This window comes from Centropristis striata, chromosome 10, assembly GCF_030273125.1.
Source record: "Centropristis striata isolate RG_2023a ecotype Rhode Island chromosome 10, C.striata_1.0, whole genome shotgun sequence".
NCBI classification, from domain to species: domain Eukaryota; kingdom Metazoa; phylum Chordata; class Actinopteri; order Perciformes; family Serranidae; genus Centropristis; species Centropristis striata.
The window spans coordinates 10,605,628-10,620,221 of NC_081526.1; the positions used below are offsets into that span (position 1 = coordinate 10,605,628).

At 37.5% G+C, this 14,594-nt stretch overlaps 1 protein-coding gene across 2 annotated transcripts; it reads right to left on the minus strand.

The window, feature by feature from the left end:
* Nucleotides 1-1,655: 1,655 nt before the first annotated feature.
* Nucleotides 1,656-13,548, minus strand: stk24a (serine/threonine kinase 24a (STE20 homolog, yeast)). 2 transcript variants are annotated; one of them, XM_059342753.1, is made up of 11 exons: nucleotides 13,072-13,548; nucleotides 7,617-7,847; nucleotides 6,548-6,604; nucleotides 6,319-6,427; nucleotides 5,851-6,008; nucleotides 4,548-4,733; nucleotides 4,304-4,449; nucleotides 4,053-4,185; nucleotides 3,883-3,945; nucleotides 3,539-3,675; nucleotides 1,656-2,540 (listed from the first exon to the last, which is right to left on the minus strand). In XM_059342753.1, the coding sequence occupies exons 1-11, from the start codon at nucleotides 13,111-13,113 to the stop codon at nucleotides 2,507-2,509; spliced, it is 1,296 nt and encodes a 431-aa protein (XP_059198736.1). In that variant the 5' UTR covers nucleotides 13,114-13,548; the 3' UTR covers nucleotides 1,656-2,506. The 2 variants fall into 2 exon arrangements, with proteins under 2 accessions (XP_059198736.1, XP_059198735.1); XM_059342752.1 differs by having other exon boundaries at nucleotides 3,883-3,951.
* Nucleotides 13,549-14,594: the final 1,046 nt, after the last annotated feature.

Sequence of the window (14,594 nt, forward strand, 5' to 3'; positions counted from 1 at the left end):
CCTGTGGCAAAAAAAAATACTATCTCACTCCATAAGATTTATGAATACATTTTTTTAATGTCTTTGAGTCTAATAATTAGATTGAGTGAAAATTCCGCTTAACATACTGGGAAAAATTTGCTTTCTGGTGAAAAATGTTACATGAGGATGGACACTGATCTACTGTCTTTACAGTAAATGTGAAGTTAGCAAAACTTGGCAATAAACAGACTCTAATGAGTTACTGGTTACTGGCCTCCTATAAGATGCTGATCTCTCATTTTACACTTCAGTTCTGTACAAATTAAACAGATCAGAGATAATGTGTTAGGTATGCAGACTTTGTAAGCTCTGAACAGAACCAGGTTTGCCGTTTCCTCCAGTGTCAAATTTTTGTGCTAAGTTAACCGGCTTAGCTGCAAATTTAACAAGCCAAAATGAAACAAGTTCAACCTTTTTATCCAGCTCTCCCCAAGAAAGATAATGAATGTATTTTCTGTGTACCATGTATGGCCGGTGGCAAAAAGAATATATCATCTGACTCTTTAAGAATATGAAAACTCCTCTCAGTTGAGAAGAAGAAAAATCAGTTCTTTTGTTCATATATGCGTCATATTAGCAAGGAATGAAAGAAATATTTTTGATCTTTTAACATTTGTCTTTTGAAAGTATTGCTGCATGATGCATTTAATCCCAAAGGGGGGAAACACAAGAAGAAATCACAACAAAAGCATTGAATCTAACATTTTAAAGCTGATACTATTCATCCCATTCATCACAAATACTCTAAGGCTGATTCAACTCTGTTCAGGACTCGACATTCCTCCAGTCCCGCAGCACTATGCTATAACGCATACTGCCCAGGCCAACCAATAGGCTTTATACTGTTATACTATCATGCACATTCCTTTAAAACTAGAGTCAGAAGTAGTAGCAGTGCCGCTGGTCTCTGAACACCTCCTGGCTTCATGTTAATATATACATCTGAGAGCAGTGTCATTAACTATGTGAGAAGTCATTGTCTATAAGCATTTACTGTACAACTGAAAACCTCTCACAAGTCCAAATGGAAAGATAAAGCCAGGCAAAAATTACACTGCATGACCAACTCCAGAGTCCAAGCTGTGAGACTTCAGGTGGACCTTCTTTGTCCCAGATAGCATACCTGCAAGATACTAAGTCTCATGCTACTGTTTTATGGCTACTTTGTTTATAGTCAAAAGGCATTTATACTTGAAGTGCAATTAAAGCTGTAGGTACGCTGAGGAGATAGATAGTACCACTGCAGCTCCTAGGAAGACTAAAAACAGAGTCTGCTGATTTATAAACTAGATGATGGCACTGCCCTGTTAATGGAATGAATGGACGAAACCTCAGTTTATCTAACCGGTTGAAAACACACAGCAAAAAAAAGGGGGGAAAAAAAGGATGAAGGGATGAGGCAAAGTCCAACAAACCAACACAACTCGAGGCCTTGTGGAATCAGGGCTGGCCAACAGAGCATCCAGTGTTCAAAACTGGCGGGGGCTTCATTGATCCAGCCTTTTGTTTTTTTACATTCTCCAACATTATTACAGCCACAGCATCGAGTGTGAAACCAAAAAGTAAAAGAGGATTAAGAAATGTAATGTGTGTGTATGTATGTATGTATATATATATATATATATATATATATATATACACATATACATAATAAATCAATAGTAAAACATGATAGAGGGCAGCCATTTTCATTCACTGGATGAAAAAGTTTTACAACTGGAGAAATCAAAGACTGATATACAAAAGAACAAGTAGAAAGGCAAGGCAATCTCATGTATGGCCATTTTAGTCTCTCAAAATATTTACCTCACAACCATTATCTACAGTTTGCATTTGGCCATTTGTACACAGTGGTTCCATTACAAACGCTCCATTATTTTTTCATGAATCTGTAGAAATTAGCTTATTTACAAATCTGTACAACCACCCTATAGAGCTCTTTCCATCTCCCAGAGGACCCAATCCACTTAAAGCAGGATACCTGAGTTTTCAATAGGATGCTTCAAACCCACTTGTCACTCTTCACCGCACATTTCACAGGATATCTCGCACAGCCACACACACACACACACATGCACACAATTAATTAAGCAAGGTACTTCCTCCGAAAGGATGCAGAGTGCAAACCTTTGTGGAAAAGCCACAAACTCACCAAAAACCAATAACTCAGGAGTCCTTGCAGAAAGATAGCTGACACCACCATTAAAATAAAAAACAGTTGTGAAGGAGGTATTGAGAAGGGACATCTTACAGCAGGTGGAAGTCATTGTGGCAGCAGAGTGGCTGGCCACTGACTGTCCTGAATAGGACCCTCTGGTGGTGTGCTAGCGTATAAACAGACATTAAGTAGGCCAGGATTTCCTTCAGGCAAATGAGTGATGGAGACCTTCCTGGGAGACTTCATCCCGGCTGTGGAGGTCAGAGGAAAAGATCTGACTGCTGCCACCAGGGTGGAAAATTAGAGCAGAGCTGGATGTAGCTCCTCTCAATGACTGGCAGCTGCCTGTAGCACAGAAAACCTGACAAACAACAATAATATTTAATATTTAGGCCCAATTCTGTTTGTTAATTTTACCCTCACCCTTGTTTATGAGTACCACTTTCTTTACAACTTTCCCCTCAGAAAAAAATTAAAAGGCAAAAACATTTAAGACAGTGATAAGTCATCAGTAGTCGGCAAGAGGTTTACTGCAGACACAACAAATTTTGATAAACTATCCACACGTTACTTCTTGTGTGAAAAAATATTTTACAATTTTGAACCAGGCCGAAAGATATAAATATATCACTTTATTGACAGCCACCTGCCATTAAATCCTAATTAAAGAATACAAAACTTATATTTGTGGTTTTCTTTGTTTTCTCTTTTTTTGCTTGTGCAGCATTAGCCGCCATCTTGCCAATGATTTTTTTTAACACTAACTTTTGGACAGCCTACAACTAGATGTGTTGGAATTGGCCCTTACTGTCTTAACAACACTCAAATTAAACAAGACTAAAGGTCTTTAGTCACACTAGTGACTGCAATGATCATTACACACCAGCAAACTGTGTGATGGATGAAAATAGATATAAATAGATATCCACTTTACTTTTCATTCATCCTATATTTAATATGAAGCAAAGTGTTAGGCCCATATACTGTATAAAAGAAGTGGACATAGCCACTGCAAAGTCACCCACTGGTTTGTGGGCTACATTTTTAAAGTCTCGAGTTTTGCATTTTGGAAGAATGCAGGCAGGCACGCCATTATTGGCTTCCCAGAGGCTACATCCACTTCTTTATACAGTGCATGGTTGGACTGTTAGACCAGTAACAGAGATACTGTGGGTGCTGTCCCTAGATGACCTCAATATTTCCATTACATGGGCACACATACACACATCCCACGTAGAAAGTAAATATTTAATATCATGGGACTTTTACATAGAAAAACTGTAAATGGTAAATGGGCCTGCACTTATATAGCGCTTTAGAAGAAAATAATTTAGAAGTGATTATATGAACCCCCATTACCTCTGAAGTCTCTGCACTAGTTCAGCTACCAGGGAGTCACAGATCCCTGGGTGTGTTTCTTCTGCCAGGAAAATGGCCTCCCGCAGCTCCTCTGCAGCCTCCGGCTTGCCATTTCGCGGCTCGCCCTTTTCTTTCAACTGCAAAAAAAAAGAAAAAGGCAGTTAAGACAATTGAATGAGAACTTCTTAAATATTTTTTGTACAGTAGTTTCTGACAAAATGGATGCATCTGAATATACAGTATATTCAATTCTGTGTGATCAGTATTTGATTGATAACAGTTTTCTTATGGTTTTATTCTTTATCATGCATTCAGCGATGATGATAAATTGTTTGCGTCATTACCTCAGTAAACAATGGAGAAAAGATTGTTGATAAGCTTTGTGACAAAGGCCTCTTTGGACTTTCCTGCACCTGAAAAAAATAGACAATTATAATACAAAAAGGGAAATTGGATAGACCTCTGATACAAAATGTATAATTATTTTCCCCTCTACAATGGTGTATGGTCACACCTGTTTCTTTTCGAGCTCAGCAGGCTGTGCTGCCCCATTCAGAAACAGTTTTAAGTCCTTCTCCTTGATGGTGTTGAAGATCCAGTCATCATTGCCAGCGTCGTCTCCTCCAGAAGCCTGACCATTTGGCTCGCTACAGTGAAACAGGATTTTAGGATCATCATTAGTGGACTCAGAGTTGCTAGATTTTGCCTCAGTCTAAATTTGTCCTGCCTCCCTTGAACTAGATGGTGATAAGGCAGACAACTTACTCATCAGAGTCGTCAGAGCTGGACTCCTCCCGAGACTGCTCTGATTTCCACCTCTTGTATCTGTCAATCAGCTCTGTCAGATAGGACGTCTTTTTGGCATGCCTTACAATATACTTGTGTTTTAACAGCTCTTTGGCAGTTGGCCTCTACGGGAAAACACGGAAAACAAACTTATCAGTCAACATTAAGAGAATGCTGTGCATAATTATTCATAAAAGTATGAGCAAGAGTCACTTAAACTTACAAAGCTAGGCTCCTTATTTAAACAGGCTTCAACAAATTCTTTAAGTGGTTTACTGTAGTTCCCTTCCAGTGTTGGTGGGTTGTTCTTTGGGATGAGGAATAAGACCTTCATGGGGTGAAGCTCAGAGTGCGGCGGCTCTCCTTTAGCCAGTTCTATTGCTGTTATTCCTAATGACCAGATGTCTGCCTATAACACAAAGACATATGGGACAGAAAAGATCATGTTAGTAAAGCAGCAGAATCTCTCACACTTCTCCACAAATACACACTGAAACAATGCTGTGTGAAATGACATTTAAACTGGCTTACTAAAGCAGCATGGTTATTTAAGGAAGGTCTGCAAACTGAACACTGTCACATAGTGGTTGTGTTGACAAGCCGCACTGACTCATGTTGTGGTGATTCCAAAAATATGTATTTGGTCATTTCTAGTCTAGAAAACCAGTCTTAAAAAGGGCTGAGAAATGAGCACACAGCAGGCAACAAAGCAATGAAAACAAGGATTACATGAACAAACGCCCATTTGGGAGCAATTTCACATAAAGTTTTTTTTTTCGGTGGACAATATTCTTCACCAAATTTTTTTTCAATTTGTTCACTCTTAAGGCTAAATTGTGTTTTTGCCAGATTATCTCTTAATTTTCTGTTTTTACCACTCTAGTTGAATCTACCATTTTAATAATAAAAATTAATAATGACATATTTATCTTTTTTCATTATTAACATAATTTCTAGTCTGCATCTGTAGTTACATACACTTTCAGTTTAAAATCTTCTATCCTCTCAGTAGGCTCACCCTTGCTCACTCTCTGATTTTTTTAAATATATCAGCAACAATAATTTTTTACCTCTAGAAGAGACACAGAGCTGGACACAATTTACCAAAGCATGTTTGAAATGTCTGTGTTGTTCTGAATAATAAAAAAACTCATGACTTTGACATTTAACAAGCCTGTTATATTTGCCTTTATGCTCACTTTGTCCCTTATACCTAGACTCATTGCTATCCTGCAGGTCAACTAGTCAGATAAAAAAAACTCCCACTACTCCAGATGACCAACACATCTGATGTGTAAGGTCTTGTGATCCAGCTGTCAAATGCTTTGACACTTTGCTGCCATGTCTTGCAAGGACACAAGTGCAGTAAAGTTAATGAATGACTGACAGATGACCTTTAATCCATTGCCATCATCAATTTATTGTTGTCAATTGAAGCAATCTCTCCACTAACCGGTACATTCCTTTGGGGTTCTGCTATCCAACACTAAACTTGAGATGATAATAAAAGTAGGGATAATTCTGACCTTTGAATCGTAGGCCGATTGCTTTATGACTTCAGGAGCCATCCAGAAAGGAGTACCAACAAATGTGTTCCTTTTTATCTGTGTGTCTGTCAGCTGGCCGGCCACTCCAAAGTCTGCCAGCTTCACATCGCCTTGTTCTGACAGCAACACGTTCGCAGCTGAAAGCAAGACAACAAAAATATTACTTTATAATGAGATAAGATGAAATATGAATCTAGTAGTGCGTCTATGTCGGGCTTCTGGCAGTAACCTGTCTGTTGGAGTTAGAGATCTCTGCTGGAAAACCTGATATTTTGGTCTTGTACAGCATTAATCAGGTTGCTAAAAGCTTTTTAAGTGTGTGCATTTGCATGATAAAGACACAGAAGATTGAACTCTGACCTCTAGACCCACACACGTCTCTCTGAAGAAACATTAGAGGAAGAAAATAGCTGTTAAAAACAAGATGATTGTATGCACCAGTCCTACCTTTGATATCTCTGTGGATTTTCTTTTCAGAGTGCAGATACTCGAGCCCTTTCAGGATCTCTCTCAATATTGTGGCAATCTGTGTTTCATCAAGGCAACCTGGTTCCAACTACAAGAAAGGAGAATATATGCATGTCATTATATATCATTTATATTGACATGCAAATCAAATTGTTTATGGTAAGTTATATTCAAATAAGTGATTTACTTTATTCTTTTATAGACTTACCAAATCCAGGGCTGATCCTCCACCCAAATATTCCATAATAATCCATAATTTTGTACCCTGGAAAATGAAATGAAGAATCAGTAAGATAGTGTTTAAAGTTACAGTAGTTAAGTAAAATACTACTCTACATACTCAGTCTTATTGTAATTTTACCACTTAACACCTTTTTTTTCAGGTTTAAGGCATCATCAGTTAACTCAAACTGTATCTTTTAATGGTACCACTGCACAAGTTGAGTGAGAGTTTGTAAATGGATGTTTTGATATAGTTCTGCTGTTGTTAAATGCGGCCCCACTTTTACTTCGATTCAAGAATTTCCTCTGCTTTTGAATTCTAGAGTTTTTTTAAGACTTAAGTAAGTAAATACATACATTACATTCGCACAGCACAAATACCAATCATGCATACTACACACAAATAAGCCATAATTCTCTCCTTCAGTCAGCAGCACAACCCAAGCTAATGGACCACCACTTCTCTCTCCTGCTGTTAAGTACAACAGTAAAGGCACTCTAAGCACCATCACATGTAGCGTGACTGAAAATCTACTAGAACTACAGAGATGTTAAAGAGCTGACTTTCAGCTTTAAGGGAGTTTACATTCACATCAGGTGAATACCGCAGAATCTGCACCCCTATAACTGTTATGGTGCCCTTTTCCTATGAAAACAAAAAGATATAATCCCTACACTTTTCAACTAATATGCAGATATTTGGAAATAGAAGCTGAAACTGGCATGTTGACCTCATTGTTACTGTTTAATTTAAAATCCAGTCCGCTGGTGGACAGAGCAAAAAGAATAAAACAAATGCCAGTGTCCAAATACACACAGATTGCACTGCTAAAAGCCCTCAGGCTATATACTACAACAATGCCGGCCTATTTTGTGCAGTTCAACAGCAATCTGTGCAATATTACACAGGCAATACTTGTTCCATTGCCCACATGCATTATTCATTGACCTACATTGTGTACACTTGCTTGCAGGAACACACAACTGACATGCACTATGTTGAACATGGACTTTTACAAATGTACAATGATATTCTTCCTGAGGTTAAAGCTTACCTTTAGGTAGGATCCATAATACTTGGTGATAAAGGGACTGTCACACTGGCTGAGAACTGTGATTTCCTGTTGAATGTCTTCGATTTCATCCTCAGCTTCTTCCAGATCAATAATTTTAATGGCCACAACTTTCTGAGTCCGATTGTCGATGCCTTTAAAAACTTCACCAAAAGAGCCTTTCCCTATCCTGTCTAGCTTGGTAAAAAACTCCTCTGGGTCAGCTTTGAAATTCTGTGTGACAGAGAAAAGGATGGGAAGAGACAGAACAGAGTGCATCTTAAGTACAGTAGAAACACATGCAACTGTCAAGTTTAACATAAAGGCAAAGGAGGTTAACATTTCAGGTATTTTGTTTCTGTAAATTGTCGTTACACAGGCACACAAATAAACATATTCTTTTTACTTCAATAGAAGACAATGAAAAAATAGTTCATTTTTTACATTTGACAAGTTAGAAATATTTGTCATTTTTGCTTAAAAAAATAATCAAGCAATATTCAATCATCAAATAAGCTTTATCTCATGGTAACACACACAAATAATTTGAGTTGTGATATCTGGATCAAATTTGTATTCACATAAGATATTAACATAGTATAAGTATAACAAAAAGTATATAACAAATAAATAATAATAATAATAATAATAATAATAATACATTTTATTTGTAGTGCACTTTACATTAAAGGAAATCTCAAAGTGCTAACACAGACTCCTTATATATTATTCCTTTTTTCACAGTTCCATTTTCTATTCAAGATATGTCTGATAATTCAATAGATCATTATTAAGTGGTACTTCACTTTTCAAATAACAAAACTGGATCCGTTCCACAATGCAACCAACATATCTGGGGTGATATATCTGGGGTGCAGATGTATCCAGCAGATACCAGGATAATGAATAACCACAACAAGACTTATTCACAACCACATTGTTTCTCTGCATAATGCAGATGATTCAGAATAAAAAATAAAAACATGAAAACATGAAAAATGTGTGTCTGGTACTAAGCATGACAATTAGACTGACCTGGTGTGAAACCAGTGGAGAAGTGAAAATAGCCTGTCTCACAACTTTCTTTTAATGACTTCCTTTAAGTGTTGTGGCAAGAAAGATTTGACAGGTCAAACATATCCTGTTGTCCTTACAGCAAAAGAACAAGATGCAAATGTCGTTGGGAATATTTTCAGCAAAACTGCAACTGCTAATTTCATTTAAGCAACTTCATGGTCAAACCTCTCTCTATACAGTATTAATAAAAGTTTCTAGTGTTTAAATAGTTCAAGAAATGATCAGGTTTAGTAAATGCAATACAAATCAATCATAATATGCCTCTATTTGCTGTGATAGTGATCTTGAGGCTAGGCTTGGGACATCCCTACTTTGCTCTACACAGCTCAGCTGCTGAGGCAAGATCTTATCTGTCTGCTGTTTCTCTAGAATAACCAGGAGTGGTGTAGTAAGAAAAATGGCCCAAAAGTCAAAACCAATAATTTAACTTAACTCAAGCAATGTGTGGAATTCAAGACAAAAAGTCTTAACAGCCACAGAGCACATACAGCAGCACAGAAGCTAATCTAATCCAAGACTTTCATTTCACCCTTTGTTGGCAAACAAACAGCCATGTAAAATGTAGTACATCAACGCTTTAAACACATTGGTAATTGGTTTTACAACTACAAATATGCCTGGGGTTCCAGTGTAAGCGGCAGAAATCTGGATAAAACATATCCAGACCTAGACTTCCTCGTCTGTTTGCTGGTCATTGCTTATAGTCGGATAAGCAATTTAAGATGTGAGAATAGAGTTAAAGTTTAGAGACGACATCTGCTATGATTGGATTCTTTCTCTGTCTGTGAATATGGATCTAAAGTTTCATCATAATACAATATCATTTTTAATATTTGGACAACTATACAATATTGTGTAAAGTCTGTCATAATGGGATTGAGATCCAATGAAAATCTAATGCGTCTCGCCTCTTTTCTACGCCACAGAGACTATTTACCTGCATGCAACCAAAGCCCGCTCCAATGTGATTGGTCAATACTACTCTAAATACAAAAGAGAGCCAGAACACTTAAATTACCAAAATGTCTTCCGTACTTACTGATCCTGCATTTATATGCAGATAGACAGACTAAGATTAATTTCAGCATAACCTCGACCTCTGCATGTAGACCAATTTTATACCCTCTTCAGATCGAATTTTGTGGCTGTGAGTAACACTTAAATCACGAGACAATGGATCACAGACTTAGGCTTAATGACCTCCACCACAAAGGCCAAACAGAAACTGAAGGACTACACCCGAACTTATTGACTGAACTAAATGGCTTATTTCCCCATGGAGCACCAGGGAGGGAATAATGGTCTTCAAGTTGGCCAGTTATATTTCCCTTCATGCACAGCAATCATCAGCCTCAAACCCTCTGAATAGTGTTTGCAGTGTCATAAATTCCATGACAAATACAACAGGAAGTCTATCCTGGAAAAAAAAATATTTTTATTAATGCCTCAAGCTGTATATTAAGAAGATTGCCTGGAAAAAGTCAAATGCAACTAATTTCTATTCTTGCAATAACTTTTTTAAGAAAGAACTAAAGCAATAAAACCCAACGCTTCATTTACCAGGTAACCCAGCCCTAAGATAATGGTGATCTGTTGGCTCACACAGCATATTGCTTTACAATCCCCAAGAGAACAGTTTCCTGTAAGTGCTAATGCATGGTGGTCAAACCTATATGGAAGGGGAGATGAGAAGCTGCACTTTGAAAAATTGGCAAAGAGGTGGCTGGTGAATTTGATAGCAAAGGGACTTTACAACAAAGACAAAGAGACAGAGCGGTGCAGAATAAAGTGGTAGAGTAGAAACAACACGACCAAAATACTATCATAACACTGGTGTGGTCAGTCATCCAGGTGAAAATTATAATGTCGAGGCTGACCTTTGTAAAAACAATGGGAAAAACAACAAGGGCGCTGCAACCACAGACTACACATGATGGGAATGTACTTGCCATATCCACAGTCAGCAGGTTTTACTGCGACAACTAAAGCTGCCTGAACCTCGCTCTAAAAGCATGTGTTTGATGCTCCCCCATCTGCACCACACAACTGTGTAGTCTAGTGTCATCCACGCACCACACCCTCAGGGTGGAAGGCTCACTGCCAGCCTACCAACTGCTAACACTTCTCTGCAGAGTAACCTGTGGTCTTTGGTTCCCTTTTTTAAACCTGTATTTGTCCGTGCATATGCTAATGAAGCATGCATAATTTAAGAGAAAGAGTAGTATTGTGTGCAATCAATGGAATGATCATGCATGCATGTCTTGGTTATGTCAACCCAGGAGGTTCATTCTTAAATGGGCTGTCGTGTGGCCTACTTTATATCAAGTCCTTAAACAGTACATGTACAAACTGCTAGCTAATGACTGGTTCAACTAAAATAATTTAAAAAATTGAAGTTGAACATTAGACTCACTACAAAAAAAAAAATATATATATATATATATATATATATATATATATATATAGTTCCTATGCCAATGGATGGCCCTTAAAAATACAGTATACTATACAGCCCTTGTGATGTCAAAATTACAGTTGAAACCCTGAATTTATCAGTCAACTAGTAGAATATAAATAAGCAGCTATTTTCTTGTGATAGTAAGCTGAATATCATACGATTTAGAAGTCACTCAATGTCAACAGTACAAGTTTTAGTCAATTCAGTCAATTAGTCAAAGTGCATTAATAAATTACTGAGTGCAACTATATAATAGTTTAATTTAATTTATTTATTGTGCAAAATGTTCAAACATTCTCTGGTTCCACCTATTCAAATCTGAAGAATGTTTGCATTCTTTTTCATGACATTGTAAACTAAAACTTTTAGGTGCTTTACAGAGATAAAAGATGAAAACCATTTTCACTATTTCCTAAAAAAAAAAAATACTATATCTATAGAATTACCAGATTAATCAGTCATGAGGGTAATAATTAGTTGCACTTGCAGCCTTAAATGACAAGGGCTTCACTATTTTCTGCCTTTTGCTGCAGAAAACTAATAATTGATTGATTACCAAATGAATCACCATATTAATTCATAATGAAATGAAACGTTAAAACCAATATGTGTGATAAGCTGACTGCTCTGTTAAAGTACAAATGCACAACAGTTCATGAAATCACATAACATGTGAAAAAAAAATACACAAAAATAGTACTGCAAATAAAGCATTAGTTCAGGCTTAGAAAATTGGGATATATAATAATAATAATTATTATTATTATTATTACACTCAAAATGATTTAAAAAAAAGAATATATAAATATCTTCTAGTTTTGCACAATTGTCAACAAACAGTGGGCATGAACTAAATAGCAAGTTGAATACTTCAACTTTATAATGAATACTGTTAGTAAATTAGTAAGCCTGCTCAGAATAAATTGTATATCTATGGGTTGACAGCGCGTCAGTCATTTCGACAACAAAAAGACAGGGAAGATGTCAGCCTTCTTATCACATACGGTCATATATTGGACTTTGCCAAAAAGGTGCGTTTATCACTGGAAAGCGTGATAGTGTTTAACGTGATAATGGTGCAGATAAAAGTTATTTACAGACATCGAGTTAACGTAAACATTTCCGAGCTGACGGTACGAGGAAACGCTGAGTCGGAAGGGCTCTGAAAGAAGTGAACTTGCCTCTTAAAGTTAGCTTATCGTCACACTGTTAAAATATTCGCCTAAGTAATTTTTTGTCAAAATTGTTGTTGTTTTTTTTTTTTTAACCTAAATCGTCTCCATGACGCCGCCCACCTATGTTAAGATCGCCTACATCCTCAGTTGATCAGATCATGTGATTTTACCCCTTTAAGATCATCACTTCTTTGACAATTTGCCACATTCATAGGCATCAGATAAGAACCCAGCAAAGAAGAGCTAGAGGGAGATTGTTTAGTTACCGGTATCAGTTTAGTTTATCAGTGTTTTATTGTTGACACTAATATTGGTAACACTTTACTCTAAGGTGTCTACATAAGAGTGACATGAGCGTGTCATAAACATGACATGGGATGTGTCATGAACATTAATGACACTTTGAAGTAACATTAATGCTCATGATACTTGTCATGTCATGTTTCTGACAGGCTTGTGTGACTCTTATGTAGACACCTTCAAAATAAAGTGTTACCATATCTTGCTTAAGTCACAAAGGCATGTTCAAAAATTGCCTAAATCACATTTTATTTCTCTTAAGTTACATAATTTACACACAGAGTTATTACTATGCCAATAGCCATCCTTTTGAGTGAAATTATCAATAAATGTCATATGTTACACTTTTGGTGAAGTTTTTTGTGTTTCCTGCAAAACTTGAAAAAATGAGTTAGGCGATTATTTTAACAGGGTGACGTTATAATAATAATATAATAGTTGTATTTACCTGAATCCCCGGCAGTCCACTCTGAATAGGGGAATGAGCCATGGCGTCAGATCAGCAAAATGACGCCTTTCCTCTTCTTTTTCTGCTCTCTTTATCAGAGATGTAGCTTCCTGGGCGACACCTGCACACTCTGTACGTGTCGTTTAAGTATCAAACGGAGAGGTTGCTTAATTTTAACCAGATTGAGCTCGACTTGTCGGCTTGTTACTTGGAGCTGCCTGCCAGCCTTCTCCTTCCGCAGTTAGCGAGCGTTAGCTAGGCTAGCTACTTTAGCAGCTAGTTAGCAAACACTTAGCTGAATATTTATATTTCCGTAGACCGATGCGGCCTCTCAGGACGTGCTTGACAGTTTCCCGATGTTAAGATATAAGTCTGGGTTTAAAATAGTCGCACGGGGTAAATAAATGCACACTGTTATGTAGTTGTATCGCTTGTTGTTCTATTCTCTCATCACTTTTCCCTGTCGCCGAGCGCCATCTTGGTTTAATGTCATGTTCGTTTTCCGCAGGACCAATCAGAGCGAGGAACAGGAGGCAGCGTATCATGACGTCATGCGTAAATTTAAAAGCGTCACAGAGGAGGTAAGGAGGCTCACACAGGTGCTAGTTGATATTATGGTCTGTGGTTGATACCAATAATGATTGTAGCCTATACATATATCCACTATAAAAAAAAGTTTGTTTTCTTGTTCATTTATTATTTCTGTAATATTTACTTATGCTCCTGCTCTAAGGAAATTATCATAGATTACAGCAGATTCAAGCCCCCCCTTCAGCCAGTGAATACCTGTGGGGTGGACATCGAGGTGGTGCCAAGTTACAAGTATCTAGGTTTTTACCTGGATAATAAGTTGGACTGATCCCTAAACACAGACGCTCTCTACAAAAAGGGGCAGAGCTGCCTCTTTTTCTTAAGGAAGCTCAAATCTTTTGACATCTGTAGTAAGATGCTGCAGATGTTTTATCAGTCTGTGGTGGTAGTGTGTTGTTTTATGCTGCAGTCTGCTGGGGAGGCAGCATCAGACAGAGATGCAAGGTGTTTGGACAGACTGGTTCAAAGAGCTGGTTCTGTGGTTGGAGCCAGGTTGGACACACTGGAGGAGGTGGTGGAGAGATGCTCTGCCAGGATGTACGTGGCCATCCTGAAATACCCAGATCATCCACTACACAAAACCTTTATGGACCAAAAAAACAGCAGTGGATGGCTCCTCTCTCTCCGCTGCAGGACACAGAGAGATATAAAAGATCCTTCGCTCCTACAGCCATCAGGCTGTCTAAATCTTCCAGTTACCAGACTAACTGAATTTCCCTTCAGGGATAAATCAAGTCATTTTGATTTGATTTGATTGATTGCACCTTATTTGTATCTATTCAATATTTTATATATGTGGGAATGTGAGTGTGGAAGTTAGTATATATGTGAATACTGATTAAGACATGCAACTATTTTTGCGATGCCTAAATTGTTATGTTTATGTATAATGTCACTACTCTATTGAGAAACAAATAAAGCTTTAAAAAACA

What these genes read in the sequence shown, in the direction of transcription:
- stk24a (XM_059342752.1), bottom strand. Translation starts at nt 13,113, where the DNA reads ATGGCTCATTCCCCTATTCAGAGTGGACTGCCGGGGATTCAG. An exon ending in AGCTCTGACGACTCTGATGA is followed by an intron (nt 4,186 to 4,303) that starts GTAAGTTGTCTG and finishes GTTTCACTGTAG; the next exon opens with CGAGCCAAATGGTCAGGCTT. An exon ending in CTAGTGCAGAGACTTCAGAG is followed by an intron (nt 2,541 to 3,538) that starts GTAATGGGGGTT and finishes GTTGTTTGTCAG; the next exon opens with GTTTTCTGTGCTACAGGCAG.